Source organism: Salvelinus alpinus, chromosome 33, assembly GCF_045679555.1.
Source record: "Salvelinus alpinus chromosome 33, SLU_Salpinus.1, whole genome shotgun sequence".
Classification (NCBI taxonomy): domain Eukaryota; kingdom Metazoa; phylum Chordata; class Actinopteri; order Salmoniformes; family Salmonidae; genus Salvelinus; species Salvelinus alpinus.
In genome coordinates this window covers 17,002,814-17,016,315 of record NC_092118.1, presented here as the reverse complement: position 1 = coordinate 17,016,315, position 13,502 = coordinate 17,002,814, and the positions used below count along the sequence as shown (strand labels likewise).

Genomic DNA, 13,502 nt, shown 5'->3' with positions numbered 1-13,502 from the left:
GTATGTTATATGAGTGTGTTGACTCTTAGAGCACATGAATAACACATTTTATGAGCTGTATTTGAAGACATTTCCTTCTTTGCTGTCTGTTTTAATGGGTGAACCATCTTGACGGTGACAGTGACTTAGCCTTCAGCAATAGTTGATACTGGCTTTACAAATAAGCAGAGATATCCAAAACCTTTTGCAGGTATGTGCATTCCATGCTACTTTCTCAAATCCTGTGAATCGCTCTAATTTTACCATAATCCTGAAACCTGTACTCCTGTTTAGATGTAGTGCAGGCAACAGTATGTTTCTACTGTGCAGGGTCAGCAAGGGTTCACACAGAGATAAGGGAATGAGAACAGATGATCAAACACCCATTAAGATACCTTGTCTGGGAAAGTGGCAGATTAGTATGAAACAATGCCATTGTGGTATCACGTGAAGGGCTTTCATAGAAATCACAGATCAAACCTTATCTGACTGTTTACATTGGCATGTTTTAGTTCTACTAGATTAAACCCATATAGAATGTATCTTTTTTTCTAACTCTCAACTCCTACTCCATCATAGACCATTCAACAGTAAATATGTCCTGTCTGTCACATTCAATATAAGTGATTGAGCTATAAATTGATATCCGAAACCATGATTTCAGTGACACATACAGTAGTAGAAAGGGCAGCAGTTACACAACATGTGTAACCAGTGTGAAATGGCTAGCTAGTTAGCGATGCGCCCTAGTAGCATTTCAGTCGGTGACGTCACTCCCTCTGAGACCTTGAAGTACTTGTTTCCCTTGCTCTGCAAACGTCATGGCTTTTGTGGAGCGATAGCTAACAATGGTTCGTGCGAGGCAGTTGTTGATGTGTTCAGAGGGTCCCTGGTTCGAGCCCAGGTTGGAGTAAGGAGAGGGACGGCAGCAACACTGTTACATATGGATATTTATAACCATCAAAAGGCATGCCATCAGAAATACATAAGAAACAACGGCAACATCTGAAGATCTGATCGAGTTCTACAAGTCTTTCCAGATCAGGCATTTTACTCCACTAGTCAACTGTGGTATTCTTTCTTGTAATAATGTTAGGTGTATGTAGTATTCTAGTGCATGGAACATATACTATCTATAAATATGACCGAACATATGGTATCTTCATCACATCACTTTAATTCAGAGACACATGTCAACTGTGAGAGCTTTCTCTGTTAAAAAGCATAAGTATGCAATTTTAGCAAGACAAGACAGGCATTCCATTTGTCAATGCTGATTAAAATAATTGAAAGTCCGATGACAGAATGTGTACAGTATAAGTCCCTTAAAAAGCATGCCTACACAGTTACAGTAATCAATTGATGGCTGATTGATGTACGCAAATGGCTTTTCAGACTCCTGTCTTCATGAAGGTGTTTGGGGGGCTTCTCTGGTACAGGCCTGATCATATCCAGGTAAAGATATATGGTATGTAATGATTCAGGCCAACATCTATACAAGTACTGAACATATGTCTGTTATCATCCTGCCACAGTGGATGGTGGATGAGTAGTCCATGACAGAGTATAGCGCATGACGATCAATATCACTTTTTCAATCACGCTAATGTCTGGCAAAGATCCCAATCATGCAAGTAGCACAGACCACAAGTACCACAAGAGCACAACACAAACAAAGCAAGCAGAGATAAATGCTGAGGACAAATACTGACGCAGAACGTCATAGTAAACCACAACTAGAAGTGTTTTGGCCATGACTTAAGAATCATTGACAGTAGAGCAAATTCAGACAATGGTCTTTAAAGCTGGAATCCTTAGTTGCTACACCCATTTTTGGACTTATAAATTAATGATACAGTATATACCCATTGATTCTTGAAAAATCTAACTTGGTAATGCCTCATGAGCTTATTTCAACTGTCCTACTCCATCAGAACCCAAAATACAAGCTTATTTTACTCCAGTGTTTGTAAACAATGTAAATGTAAACAAACACTGTATAGCCTCAAAACATGGTTAAAACTATAATTTTGATGTCATGGATGTTCAGTCCTGACTATGAATTTGAGAGTGGTTATCTTTCTCCAGGCTCATCCCTCAGCCTTTTACCAAAACACAGGTGGGGAAGCCGCTTTGCTGTAGTTTCAATTAAGGATTCCAGCTTTAAAGATGTGTGGGACTGACAGATTGTTCTCTATGATACAAACAGCACCAACATATAACACAAATCCATGCAACTGGTATCATACAGCAGTCGTGGCAGTCAGTCCTGTGGCCTGTATCTCACTGTTAGGGCAGTGTGGAACAGTAAGTATCAGATACTACATGTCTAAATGCAATGTCATCACAATATGTTTACAGGTGCCACCACTGATTGTCCATTTGCTGTTCGTCCTTTGTGTGTGTCCCATTAGTCTGGCAAGCCCTCTATCCCCTGTCCTCTCTCCAGCAACGTCCTGACAACCTGACACAGGTAGAGGTCAGCTATAAAGTCCTAAAAGACTTCTGGTGTGATGGGGTGCCAGTGCGCTGTCTCCACCTGTCCCTGCCTGCACATGTCCCTCCAGTGTCCCTGTCCTGCCTCCGGGGCCTCGCAGCCAATCAACACACGGCCCAGCATGCTGCTCTTCGTGTAGAGACGCCCCTGTTGGAGAGATAGATGTTTTGTTGGTTGTTCTTTGACCATATACAGTGAAGTGAGGTCTGAGACATTTCTTTTGTAGAAAAATAACATTCAGATAGTTGTACGACGCAAATGCACAGAAGATACATTTGATGGAAGACTTGTAACATAATTGAGGATGTAATAAAAACTGTGGACAAACAAGTTATTACATTATCTGTTATTACATTATCCGTGGGTGCACTCCTAATTCTTCACCACTGAGTCATTCCTACCTGCATGATGATGAACTCCAGAGCAAGAGGCAGCTGAGTGATGTCACCAACAGGCAGGTCAAAGAGAAAGGGAGCGTTCCACACAGCGTTGTGTCCTCCCGCCCCTTTGGTCTCCTTCGTACTGATCACCTTCCCATCCTGACGCAGGTTGATGACTACGTAGTGATCTGTAGGGACATGAGAGCAACAATCAACATGAAAAACGGAGAGAGAGAGAGCGAGAGAGAGGAAATGACAGTATCTGTAATCTCATAAGGAGCTCAATCAGGGTGGCAGGGGCCTGGGAATATGACTGTGACTGGATATGGGATTGTGAGGTCGAGGGCTTGACTGGGGTGGTTCTAAATAATGGCTCAGTGGCTTAAAGCATAGTGCTGGCAACACCAGAGTTGTGTATTGATTCCTGCATGTGTATCACTGTCAATGTCGACAGTTCTGTGTTGCTTGGGATGAAAGCTAAATGGACCTATCATACCTGCTGCTCCTGGCATCCGGGAGAGTTTGGCCAGGTTCTCAGCCTTGCGGACCATCACCTTGATGCGGTGGGCCAGTGTCTGATACTGCAGCAGAATGAAGAGCTGACCCAAGGCCCGTGGAGCAGCACAGAGCGAACTCTTCCTACGACCCAACATCTCCTGGGAACTCATACTCTGGGAGGGGAGAGGCTGATTTAAGAACAAGAAGAGACGAACACATTGTGTTGTTGATGTGTTGTTTTATTAAGCGCATGTTCTTTGTGTCCTGAGGTAACTAAAGTAGAAAACACAGGGTAAAAAGAACGACATGTTGTAGCCGCTAAATTATCATCCTTAAGAATCTAGTCTTTTACAGCCCCCATGAGGTTTCCATGAGATTCATGTCATAAAAAGCACAATGAATCTCATTAGTTGCTTATTTAGAGCCGACAGCACCCTGGGCCCAGACCTAGTGAGCATGCAGCTGTAAGCCTGCCTGTGTTTGTGAGACCAGTGGAGTCTAATGGGAGATCACCCAACAAGGGAGATTCACATCACTTGCTCTGTCTCTCAGTCAGTAGTCATGATGCCCAAGAGACCCCACTCTGTGTCACTCAACTCACAGTATTTTCAACAACAACAGAAATTCCACAAGCACACACTAGCATATTTATCCAATTCCAATAATGGTATTGACTGCCTCTGTCTGTATCTCTGTGACTCAGCCAGGACAAGGGCCACCGATGTCCCATCAGGCTAAAGCATGACATTGCAGTCAAATGCTGAGTAACCTGTAAGTGGGCTGACGAACCCATTGATTCCGGACGTCACAAACTAAAGTGACCATCCTGTCTGTGAGGGTACATTACCTTGGTATTCTGCACCAGCTCCAAACCCTGCCACGTCAGTCCCTGGCCTCCCACATCATGTCAACAATAGTGTTATAATGCTAACGGATTACTGTAACATGGCAACTTTCCTCTGATCTCATGGCACCACTACAGTAACATTAGGGATCACAACAACATCATCACACCACCTATCAGCTACCATCTCTACTTCTATTCGTTTTCTCATTGGATGATAACTCATTGAGCTTCATACATGTGACGTTTCCCACAATCACATGTGCAGTATGCATGAGATCTCTCTGTGCCTTGTAGCTGAGATCAGAGGTGCCTGCATGCTGCCACCCAGCTTCACGCAGAGATCCACTGATAAGACATGGTGTCTACATAATGTCCATTCATACATCACCATGCCCGCTCAGCCCAGCGCCTGAGGCCTAGCTCTGTCCCTCTCACCCACACCCTCGCCAGCTCAGGCTGTCAGTAATGTCTTCTGGCGCAGCCGCCACAGAGGACACGGCACACTGCTCACTGCACTCCACATGTTTGCTCTCCAGTCACAAACTACAATGTCACCATGTCCAACAACAGTGGAAAAACTGCTAATGGCCCGGACCTTGTTCTGATTAGACTAGCCTGACACATTCCCTCATAGATAAAACATGATATGGGCTATTCATAGCCCCAGTGTGTGTAGTTTTTCTGTGCTTAAAGTTAACTGAAAAAAGAGGTCTAAGATGGTGGGGAAATGTTTAGATAGTGATTGTGAGGCTATAGTGCCCATAGAAATAGAATGACTATACAGTATATCTATCTTGTTGTTCTATTTCTATGATAGTGTCCTAGGCTTGTAAAATGACAGGCATAATGTGTTACCTTTTTCAGCCTACTCCTGGTGGGGGTGAGCTCCCTGGTGTAGGGGACAGTTGTGTCTGGCTCCCAGTCCATCTCCCCACAGGGCATCTCCAGCTCCCCCAGCGCTGTCTCTCTCAGGCCTGAGAAGTCCCTGCTGAACACAGCCAGCCGGAGGGTGCAGGCACAGAGCTCCTCCACAGAGCCCACCTGTAGCACAAGGCTCTGGCACTGTATCTCTGGGCTGAGGCTGAGCCGCCGAGACGCCCCCTGCTGGGGTGAGGGGCAGAGCGGGGGCAGGCTGGCTCGAACGAACACCCCACTGCGCCGCCGTGCCGCCCCGGATAGGCCCATGATGTTGGTGGTCAGAGTGCCCCGTGCCGGGGAGAAGAGCAGGGAGAAGTGCAGGAGAAGAGCAGGCTTGGTGGGGATGGATAGGGAGCTGGAGCCGTACTGTGGCTGGGACAGCTCCCCCTGAGGGCCAGGAGACTGCATGGCACTGCCAGGGCTGGTCAGGCGGCTCTGTTCGCTGTACAGGAAGTTGTCACCGGTCACGGTGCAGCGACGTTCCAGCGCCCGACGGGTCTTAGAGACTAGGCCCAGTTTGGAGATAGAGGGCAGGGAGGCACGGCCATGGCCTGAAGGCTTGTAGTGGGAGGAGGAGGACACAACCGGGGTGCTGAGGTGACGCATGGGAAAGCAGGACCTGGGGGAGGACCTCAGCTCGGAGGAGGACGACCGGGGGCGAGGTTCAAAGGGCAGGGCGGTGAGGTCATCCTCAGAGGGAGAGGAGCTGCTATTGGGGGAGGGGAGGTCCAGGACATCCCCGTCTAGCTCCTCATACTGCTGCTTGATGGGTAAGGTGCCAGAGGAGGGGGTCAGGGTCACGGTAACCCGTTCACAAGTGGCTGAGGAAGGGGATATTGCAGCCTCTTTGTCCTCTGGTGGATGATACTTCCCTCTCCGCCAACACATTAGACAGCCCAGCACCAGGCAGAAGCAGAACACTGCCAGACCCACTGCCAGCAGAATCTGCAGGTGGACTGGACACAGGAGAGGTTACGTTTCAATTACATTAGTGACTGAAAAACACAGAGTGAAAAAGAGAGCAAGAGAGAGGACCCCATCAATTTGCTACTATTCATTATGAATTATTGAACATAATTATATTTACTTTATTTATTTGCCAATACAGCCCTTAATTTATTATGTTTCTACACCCGTCATTATGAGATTAAACAGGAAATGTTTTGGGTCCTAATCCAAACTAATTGTCCTCTTTTGGAAATGGAAATTATGGGCTTTGATTTAAACCAGAGCAGCAGACTGAACTGAATGCGGTGGAGTCACATTTCCTGCTTTCCTGCGGCTTAGTACATGTGTAGGAGGCGATATCAGCTCTCATCTCATCTCACTGACTACAGATTTATAAGCAATGTAATTGGGACACCAAGGGATGGTACCCTATTACCTCTTTAGTGCACTACTTTTGATCAGGGCCCTAGTCAGAATCAATGCACTATAAAGAGAATAGGGTGCCATTTCAGACACCGAAAAGTAACTTGTCCTGTAACGTAAACACTTTGTGACAGACAGTCTCCCACTATGACTCATCCATCAGGCCCAATCTGTTTGATTGAGAATGAGAAGCTCTAAAAAAAAATATATATTTTCAAGGAGAATGTGAACCAGAGATCACTCTGATCAAGACTCACCAGGGCATGAGCCATTCAGAGACATTATCATGGCCAGACGGTGGATGGCAAAGGTGAAGGCTCTCTACTGTGGACAGTGAGCCGATGATACTTATCAGGAAAAAATATTATTGCTTGTTGTAATTTATTGCATGGGTCCATTTTAGTCATTGCTGAAACAGTCATTGATAAGACAGCTACTAGCCTAATATAACAATTGTTATGCGGTCTGTTACCACAAATGAAATACAGTATGCTTCAAGCTAGTGTTATTAGACATTACAGGATCAGGGATGATGTTGTTTAGCCAGTTTACATACATCTCTAAAGTGAAGGCAATGACTCTTATAAAGAACTGCGCCAGCTAATTCCTATGCTGATATGACTACAAGGAAATCAGTTGGTCTCTATAAATTCTATAACAGAGACCAACAGATTTCCTGTGTCTCTTTGCATTACATGGGCTGCTAAACCACTACATATCAAAAAGAGACAGAAAAAGCCCAAATAAAATCAATACTATTTAATACATTATTTTATATAGCAACATGTATGCATTTATAACCAGATGTATATAAACTACACCAGAACATTTCCACTAGTAATTTTTAGCTTACACAATCGAATTTAAATTAAATCCATTAAAAGGTGTACCACATTGTTACTGTATTAGACGTTATCTTCATGCTGTTGGTATTTCCTTCTATTTGCAACCTGTTGGTCTTCGATGTCTTCATCAAATAATATTTACAAAGCCACGTAAAATTGTGTATCTATTAGTATGCAAACTATGCACCACCTTAACAGAAGTTGAATTATAAATTAATAAGTTGAGATCTGGTTTTCATAAAGTATTAAGCTTGTCATTTTTTCAATCTTGAGATGAAGACAAGCAAATTCACAATAGGACATAACTCGTATCAATTTAACTTGAATTTCAAAATACAACAGCACTGACCAAAATTATAATTACGTTTCTTACCTCCAAGAGCATATTGCGTCATTTTTCAGATGTTATTTTTATATTCCACCGTATCAATGTGAACGCGGTTTGTGCGTGAGATCCATTCCCGCTTTATTCTGCACGCGCACTGGGAATTTCCTTTGCACATGTCACTGCATTGACATGACAGACCGGCCCTTTAAGCCAATCAGAAGAGTCGGTGACTAAGCTTTTATTCCTATTCTATACGTGGGAGTCCGTGGGAGGATATGTTGGACTAAAAGTAAACCATTGCTGCTAATTAGCATCGTATATCTTGTTGACAATATTATCTAATACAAACGTAGCTTAATACAAAAAGTCAGATAAAGTTATTAATGAAGCATCGTCTGACATTTTAAGACATCAATTCAATAATCATTAAATAGTGTAGCCTAATTAGAGAATACACACACACACACACAAACACACACACTCTGTGTATGACTCACAGAGAAAGACCAAAGGCTGCGCCAAGAAAGCTGTCTTTCCTCAGATCTCACTTATCCTTTATTAAATGGTACAGGCATTTTGCCTACATAGTACCCATTACTTAGAGATTGTCATCTCCCATTATCTGCAACTACCTCTCCCACTCTCTGTCCTGTGTCAACCCCCTCCCCATTTCCATCTCACATTCAACATGGACACACACACAGACACACAAGCAAACACACACACACACACACACACACACACATGCAGTATGACCCCCTTCCTAATGTATCTCCTCCTTGTATAGGGAAAGACAGTGATGAATATCTATTTCAAGTATGCAGGCTCTTCGTTTTGGGCAGAAAATGTATCCTATTCCTCTTTGTGAAGAAGCTTCCCTGACTCTTTGAGACGTGGATGAGTAATCATTGTAACTGTCTGTCTGTGTGTGCGTGTGTATGCTTGCGTGTGTTCTCAGTCCCTTTCAGATCTCTTTATTTCTCAATGTAAGACACAGGTAATCCAATTAGTTATCACGTATTCACATAGAGACAATCCATCATGTCATCTTCATATGCCATCACCACTGTCCAGACTTCTAGACTGCAGTTGCCCAAGCAACTAGTGTACGGTTATTTTAATTTCATAAGAAGATGCCTTCCAACTACATCCACTTTCATGCTCTGTAAACCTTTATGAGGATGAATGGATCAATATTTCCTTATCTCTAATGATCTCAGTGGAAAGAATGCACAAGCCTGCCTGCTGATGGCAGCACACATCATATAGTTTAGAGTTAGAGTTCGATTGTGGTCCCGTGTGGCTCAGTTGGTAGAGCATGGCGCTTGCAACGCCAGGGTTGTGGGTTCATTCCCCACGGGGGGACCAGGATGAATATGTATGAACTTTCCGATTTGTAAGTCGCTCTGGATAAGAGCGTCTGCTAAATGACTTAAATGTAAATGTTAAATGATTGTCTATGAAGCATGTGTGTTGTGCTATGGATTTAATCCCTTGAATATGATCACGGACGTATAGTAAAAACATTCAATCAGTATAGATCAACAGAACAGCACTGCCTTGCCTAAAGTATTCTGTGAACATTTTGAAAAGTGTTTGCGTGGGAGCTAGATAATCTGTTCAGTGAGTACAGATGAATAGGCAGGCATAAATCTAATTATAACCGTTTTAGCTCAGTTTAACAGTGTGAGTAAAATGTTTGTTCTTATTGCGTAATCAGCAGAGCTACCAGGCAAGCAGTCACTGTTGTGTATAAGGTAGTAGTTGTGGAATTGTTAGGTTAGATTCCTTGTTGGTTATTACTGCATTGTCGGAACTAGAAGCACAAGCATTTCACTACACTCGCATTAACATCTGCTAACCATGTGTATGTGACAAATACATTTGATTTGATTTGATTTTTGACCTGGAATGATTTTCCAACAGTCTTGAAGGAGTTCCCACATATACTGAGTACTTGTTGGCTGCTTTTCCTTAACTCTGCGGTCCAACTCATCCCAAACCATCACAATTGGGTTGAGGTCGGGTGATTGTGGAGGCCAGGTCATGTGATGCAGTACTCCATCACTCTCCTTCTTGGTCATATATCCCTTACACAGCCTGGATATATGTTGGGTCATTGTCCTATTGAAAAACAAAATGATAGTCCCACTAAGTGCAAACCAGATGGGATGGCGTATCGCTGCAGAATGCTGTGATAGCCATGCTGGTTAAGTGTGCCTTGAATTCTAAATATATCACAGACAGTGTCACCAGCAAAGCACCCCCACACTGTCACACCTCCTCCTCCAAGCTTCACGGTGGGAACCACACATGCGGAGATCATCCATTCACCTAATCTGCATCTCACAAGTACACCACGGTTGGAACCAAAAATCTCAAATTTGGACTCTCAGACCAAAGGACAGATTTCCTCCGGTCTAATGTCCATTGCTTGTGTTTCTTGGCCCAAGCTTGTCTCTTCGTATTACTGACCTAGGGGGCAGAATTTTTATGTTTGGAAAAATAATGTTCCCATTGTAAGCTGCCTATTTCTCAGGTCCAGATGCTAGAATATGCATATAATTGCCAGAGTAGGATAGAAAACACTCTAAGGTTTCCAAAACTGTCAAAATATTGTCTGTGAGTATAACAGAACTGATTTTGCAGGCGAAAACCTGAGGAAATCCAACCCGGACGTGACCTCTATTTTGAAAGATCACTGTTCCATTGCCTGCCTTTCGTCCATTTAAAGGGATATCAACCAGATTCCTTTTCCTGTGGCTTTCTCAGGGTGTGAACAGTCTTTAGACATAGTTTCAAGCTTTTATTTTAAAAAATTAGCGAGATTTATCAAAACGCGTCAGTGGATACACGGATGTCCCTCCATTAGTTGTTGCGCGAGACACTCGTTGCTCGACATTTTCTTTCTCTCCAGTATTGAATAGTTTACAGTCCGGTTGAAATATTATCGATTATTGATGTTAAAAACAACCTGAGGATTGATTATTAAAAACGTTTGACATGTTTCTACGACCTTTACGGATACTATGGAATTTTCGTCAAGCCTTGATGACTTTGGAATACTGAACATAACGCACCAAACAAATTGAGTTTTGTTTTATAAAAAAAATCTTTATCGAACAAAAGGAACATTTATTGTGTAACTGGGAGTCTCGTGAGTGCAAACATCCGAAGTCAGAACAACCTTAGTCAGAACAGTAGGCTAAGTTATGAGGGAAAAAGGGACCAAATTATTAGGGTGAGGCACATGGGTTACTAATCTTAATCAACATTACTGATTGCTTCTTATCTGCTCGTCGTCCCCTTGTGCCATAGTTTGTACATCTCAATTGTCAGTAGAAACCACATTTGTTAAAGCAAGTCAGGCATATCAGCTATGTTTTTTTTAAGGCAGTAAATGAGGCTGAATGAACTGTTGCCAGACAAGGCTCCGCTGATAGCCAGGTGTATCAGTGGTAAGGTGTTGGGACTGCTGGTGGGACTCTGTTGTCGGGACAGCTTTATGTAGGCCCTAACATTTTGTGGTCACCGGTGCCCACAAAATTAATATATTGTTTAGTGTTTTGTTTTGTTGGCATGTATCTAACAAATAAAATCTGATTTCCCCACCAAAGATTTACATGCTAAAATTGCGACTGGGTGGGTCAAATTGAGATTTACTTTATAATTTAAATCTAGACTCGATGATGTTGCCATGCATCACATACAGTGCATTTGGAAAGTATTCAGACCCCTTCACTTTTCCACATTTTGTTACGTTAGAGCCTTATTTTAAAATGGACTATTATTTTTTTCTCCATCAATCTACACACAATACCCAATAATGACAAAGTGAAAACAGGTTTAGACATTTTTGCAAATGTATTAAAAATAAAAAACATAAATAACTTATTTACGTAAGTATTCGGACCCTTTGTAAAGAGACTCGAAATTGAGGTGCATCCTGTTTCCATTGATCATCCTTGAGATCTTGATTGGAGTCCACCTGTTGTAAATTCAATTGATTGGACATGATTTGGAATAGAAAAGAAAAAATATATATACAGTAGGGAGAACAAGTATTTGAGACACTGCCGATTGTGCAGGTTTTCCTACTTACCAAGCATGTAGAGGTCTGTAATTTTTATCATAGGTACACTTCAACTGTGAGAGACGGAATCTAAAACAAAAATCCAGAAAATCACATTGTATGATTTTTAAGTAATTAATATGCATTTTATTGCATGACATAAGTATTTGATCACCTACCAACCAGTAAGAATTCCGGCTCTCACAGACCTGTTAGTTTTTCTTTAAGAAGCCCTCCTGTTCTCCACTCATTACCTGTATTAACTGAACTTGTTTGAACTCGTTACCTGTATAAAAGACACCTGTCCATACACTCAATCAAACAGACTCCAACCTCTCCACAATGGCCAAGACCAGAGAGCTGTGTAAGGACATCAGGGATAAAATTGTAGACCTGCACAAGGCTGGGATGGGCTACAAGACAATAGGCAAGCAGCTTGGTGAGAAGGCAACAACTGTTAGCGCAATTATTAGAAAATGGAAGAAGTTCAAGATGACGGTCAATCCCCCTCGGTCTGGGGCTCCATGCAAGATCTCACCTCGTGGGGCATCAATGATCATGAGGAAGGTGAGGGATCAGCCCAGAACTACACGGCAGGACCTGGTCAATGACCTGAAGAAAGCTGGGACCACAGTCTCAAAGAAAACCATTAGTGACACACTACGCCGTCATGGATTAAAATCCTGCAGCGCACGCAAGGTCCCCCTGCTCAAGCCAGCGCATGTCCAGGCCTGTCTGAAGTTTGCCAATGACCATCTGGATGATCCAGAGGAGGAATCGGAGAAGGTCATGTGGTCTGATGAGACAAAAATAGAGCTTTTTGGTCTAAACTCCACTCGCCGTGTTTGGAGGAAGAAGAAGGATGAGTACAACCCCAAGAACACCATCCCAACCGTGAAGCATGGAGGTGGAAACATCATTCTTTGGGGATGCTTTTCTGCAAAGGGGACAGGACGACTGCACCGTATTGAGGGGAGGATGGATGGGGCCATGTATTGCGAGATCTTGGCCAACAACCTCCTTCCCTCAGTAAGAGCATTGAAGATGGGTCGTGGCTGGGTCTTCCAGCATGACAACGACCCGAAACACACAGCCAGGGCAACTAAGGAGTGGCTCCGTAAGAAGCATCTCAAGGTCCTGGAGTGGCCTAGCCAGTCTCCAGACCTGAACCCAATAGGAAATCTTTGGAGGGAACTGAAAGTCCGTATTGCCCAGCGATAGCCCCGAAACCTGAAGGATCTGGAGAAGGTCTGTATGGAGGAGTGGGCCAAAATCCCTGCTGCAGTGTGTGCAAACCTGGTCAAGAACTACAGGAAACGTATGATCTCTGTAATTGCAAACAAAGGTTTCTTTACCAAATATTAAGTTCTGCTTTTCTGATGTATCAAATACTTATGTCATGCAATAAAATGCAAATTAATTACTTAAAAATCATACAATGTGATTTTCTGGATTTTTGTTTAAGATGCCGTCTCTCACAGTCGAAGTGTACCTATGATAAAAATTACAGACCTCTACATGCTTTGTAAGTAGGAAAACCTGCAAAATCGGCAGTGTATCAAATACTTGTTCTCCCCACTGTATATACAGTATATATATACACTGCTCAAAAAAATAAAGGGAACACTTAAACAACACAATGTAACTCCAAGTCAATCACACTTCTGTGAAATCAAACTGTCCACTTAGGAAGCAACACTGATTGAAAATAAATTTCACATGCTGTTGTGCAAATGGAATAGACAAAAGGTGGAAATTATAGGCAAT

General features: G+C 43.0%; 1 protein-coding gene across 4 annotated transcripts; it reads right to left on the bottom strand.

Moving 5' to 3' along the window:
* Positions 1 to 1,136: 1,136 nt before the first annotated feature.
* On the bottom strand, positions 1,137 to 7,893 carry LOC139563110 (synaptotagmin-5-like). Of its 4 annotated transcripts, none has more exons than XM_071381395.1 (6): positions 7,709 to 7,893; positions 6,748 to 6,837; positions 5,057 to 6,075; positions 3,353 to 3,542; positions 2,878 to 3,044; positions 1,137 to 2,623 (listed from the first exon to the last, which is right to left on the bottom strand). In XM_071381395.1, the coding sequence occupies exons 2-6, from the start codon at positions 6,776 to 6,778 to the stop codon at positions 2,474 to 2,476; spliced, it is 1,557 nt and encodes a 518-aa protein (XP_071237496.1). In that variant the 5' UTR covers positions 6,779 to 6,837; positions 7,709 to 7,893; the 3' UTR covers positions 1,137 to 2,473. The 4 variants fall into 4 exon arrangements, with proteins under 4 accessions (XP_071237496.1, XP_071237498.1, XP_071237497.1 ...); XM_071381397.1 differs by having other exon boundaries at positions 3,353 to 3,527; XM_071381396.1 differs by lacking the exon at positions 6,748 to 6,837.
* Between the last annotated feature and the right edge of the window lie 5,609 nt (positions 7,894 to 13,502).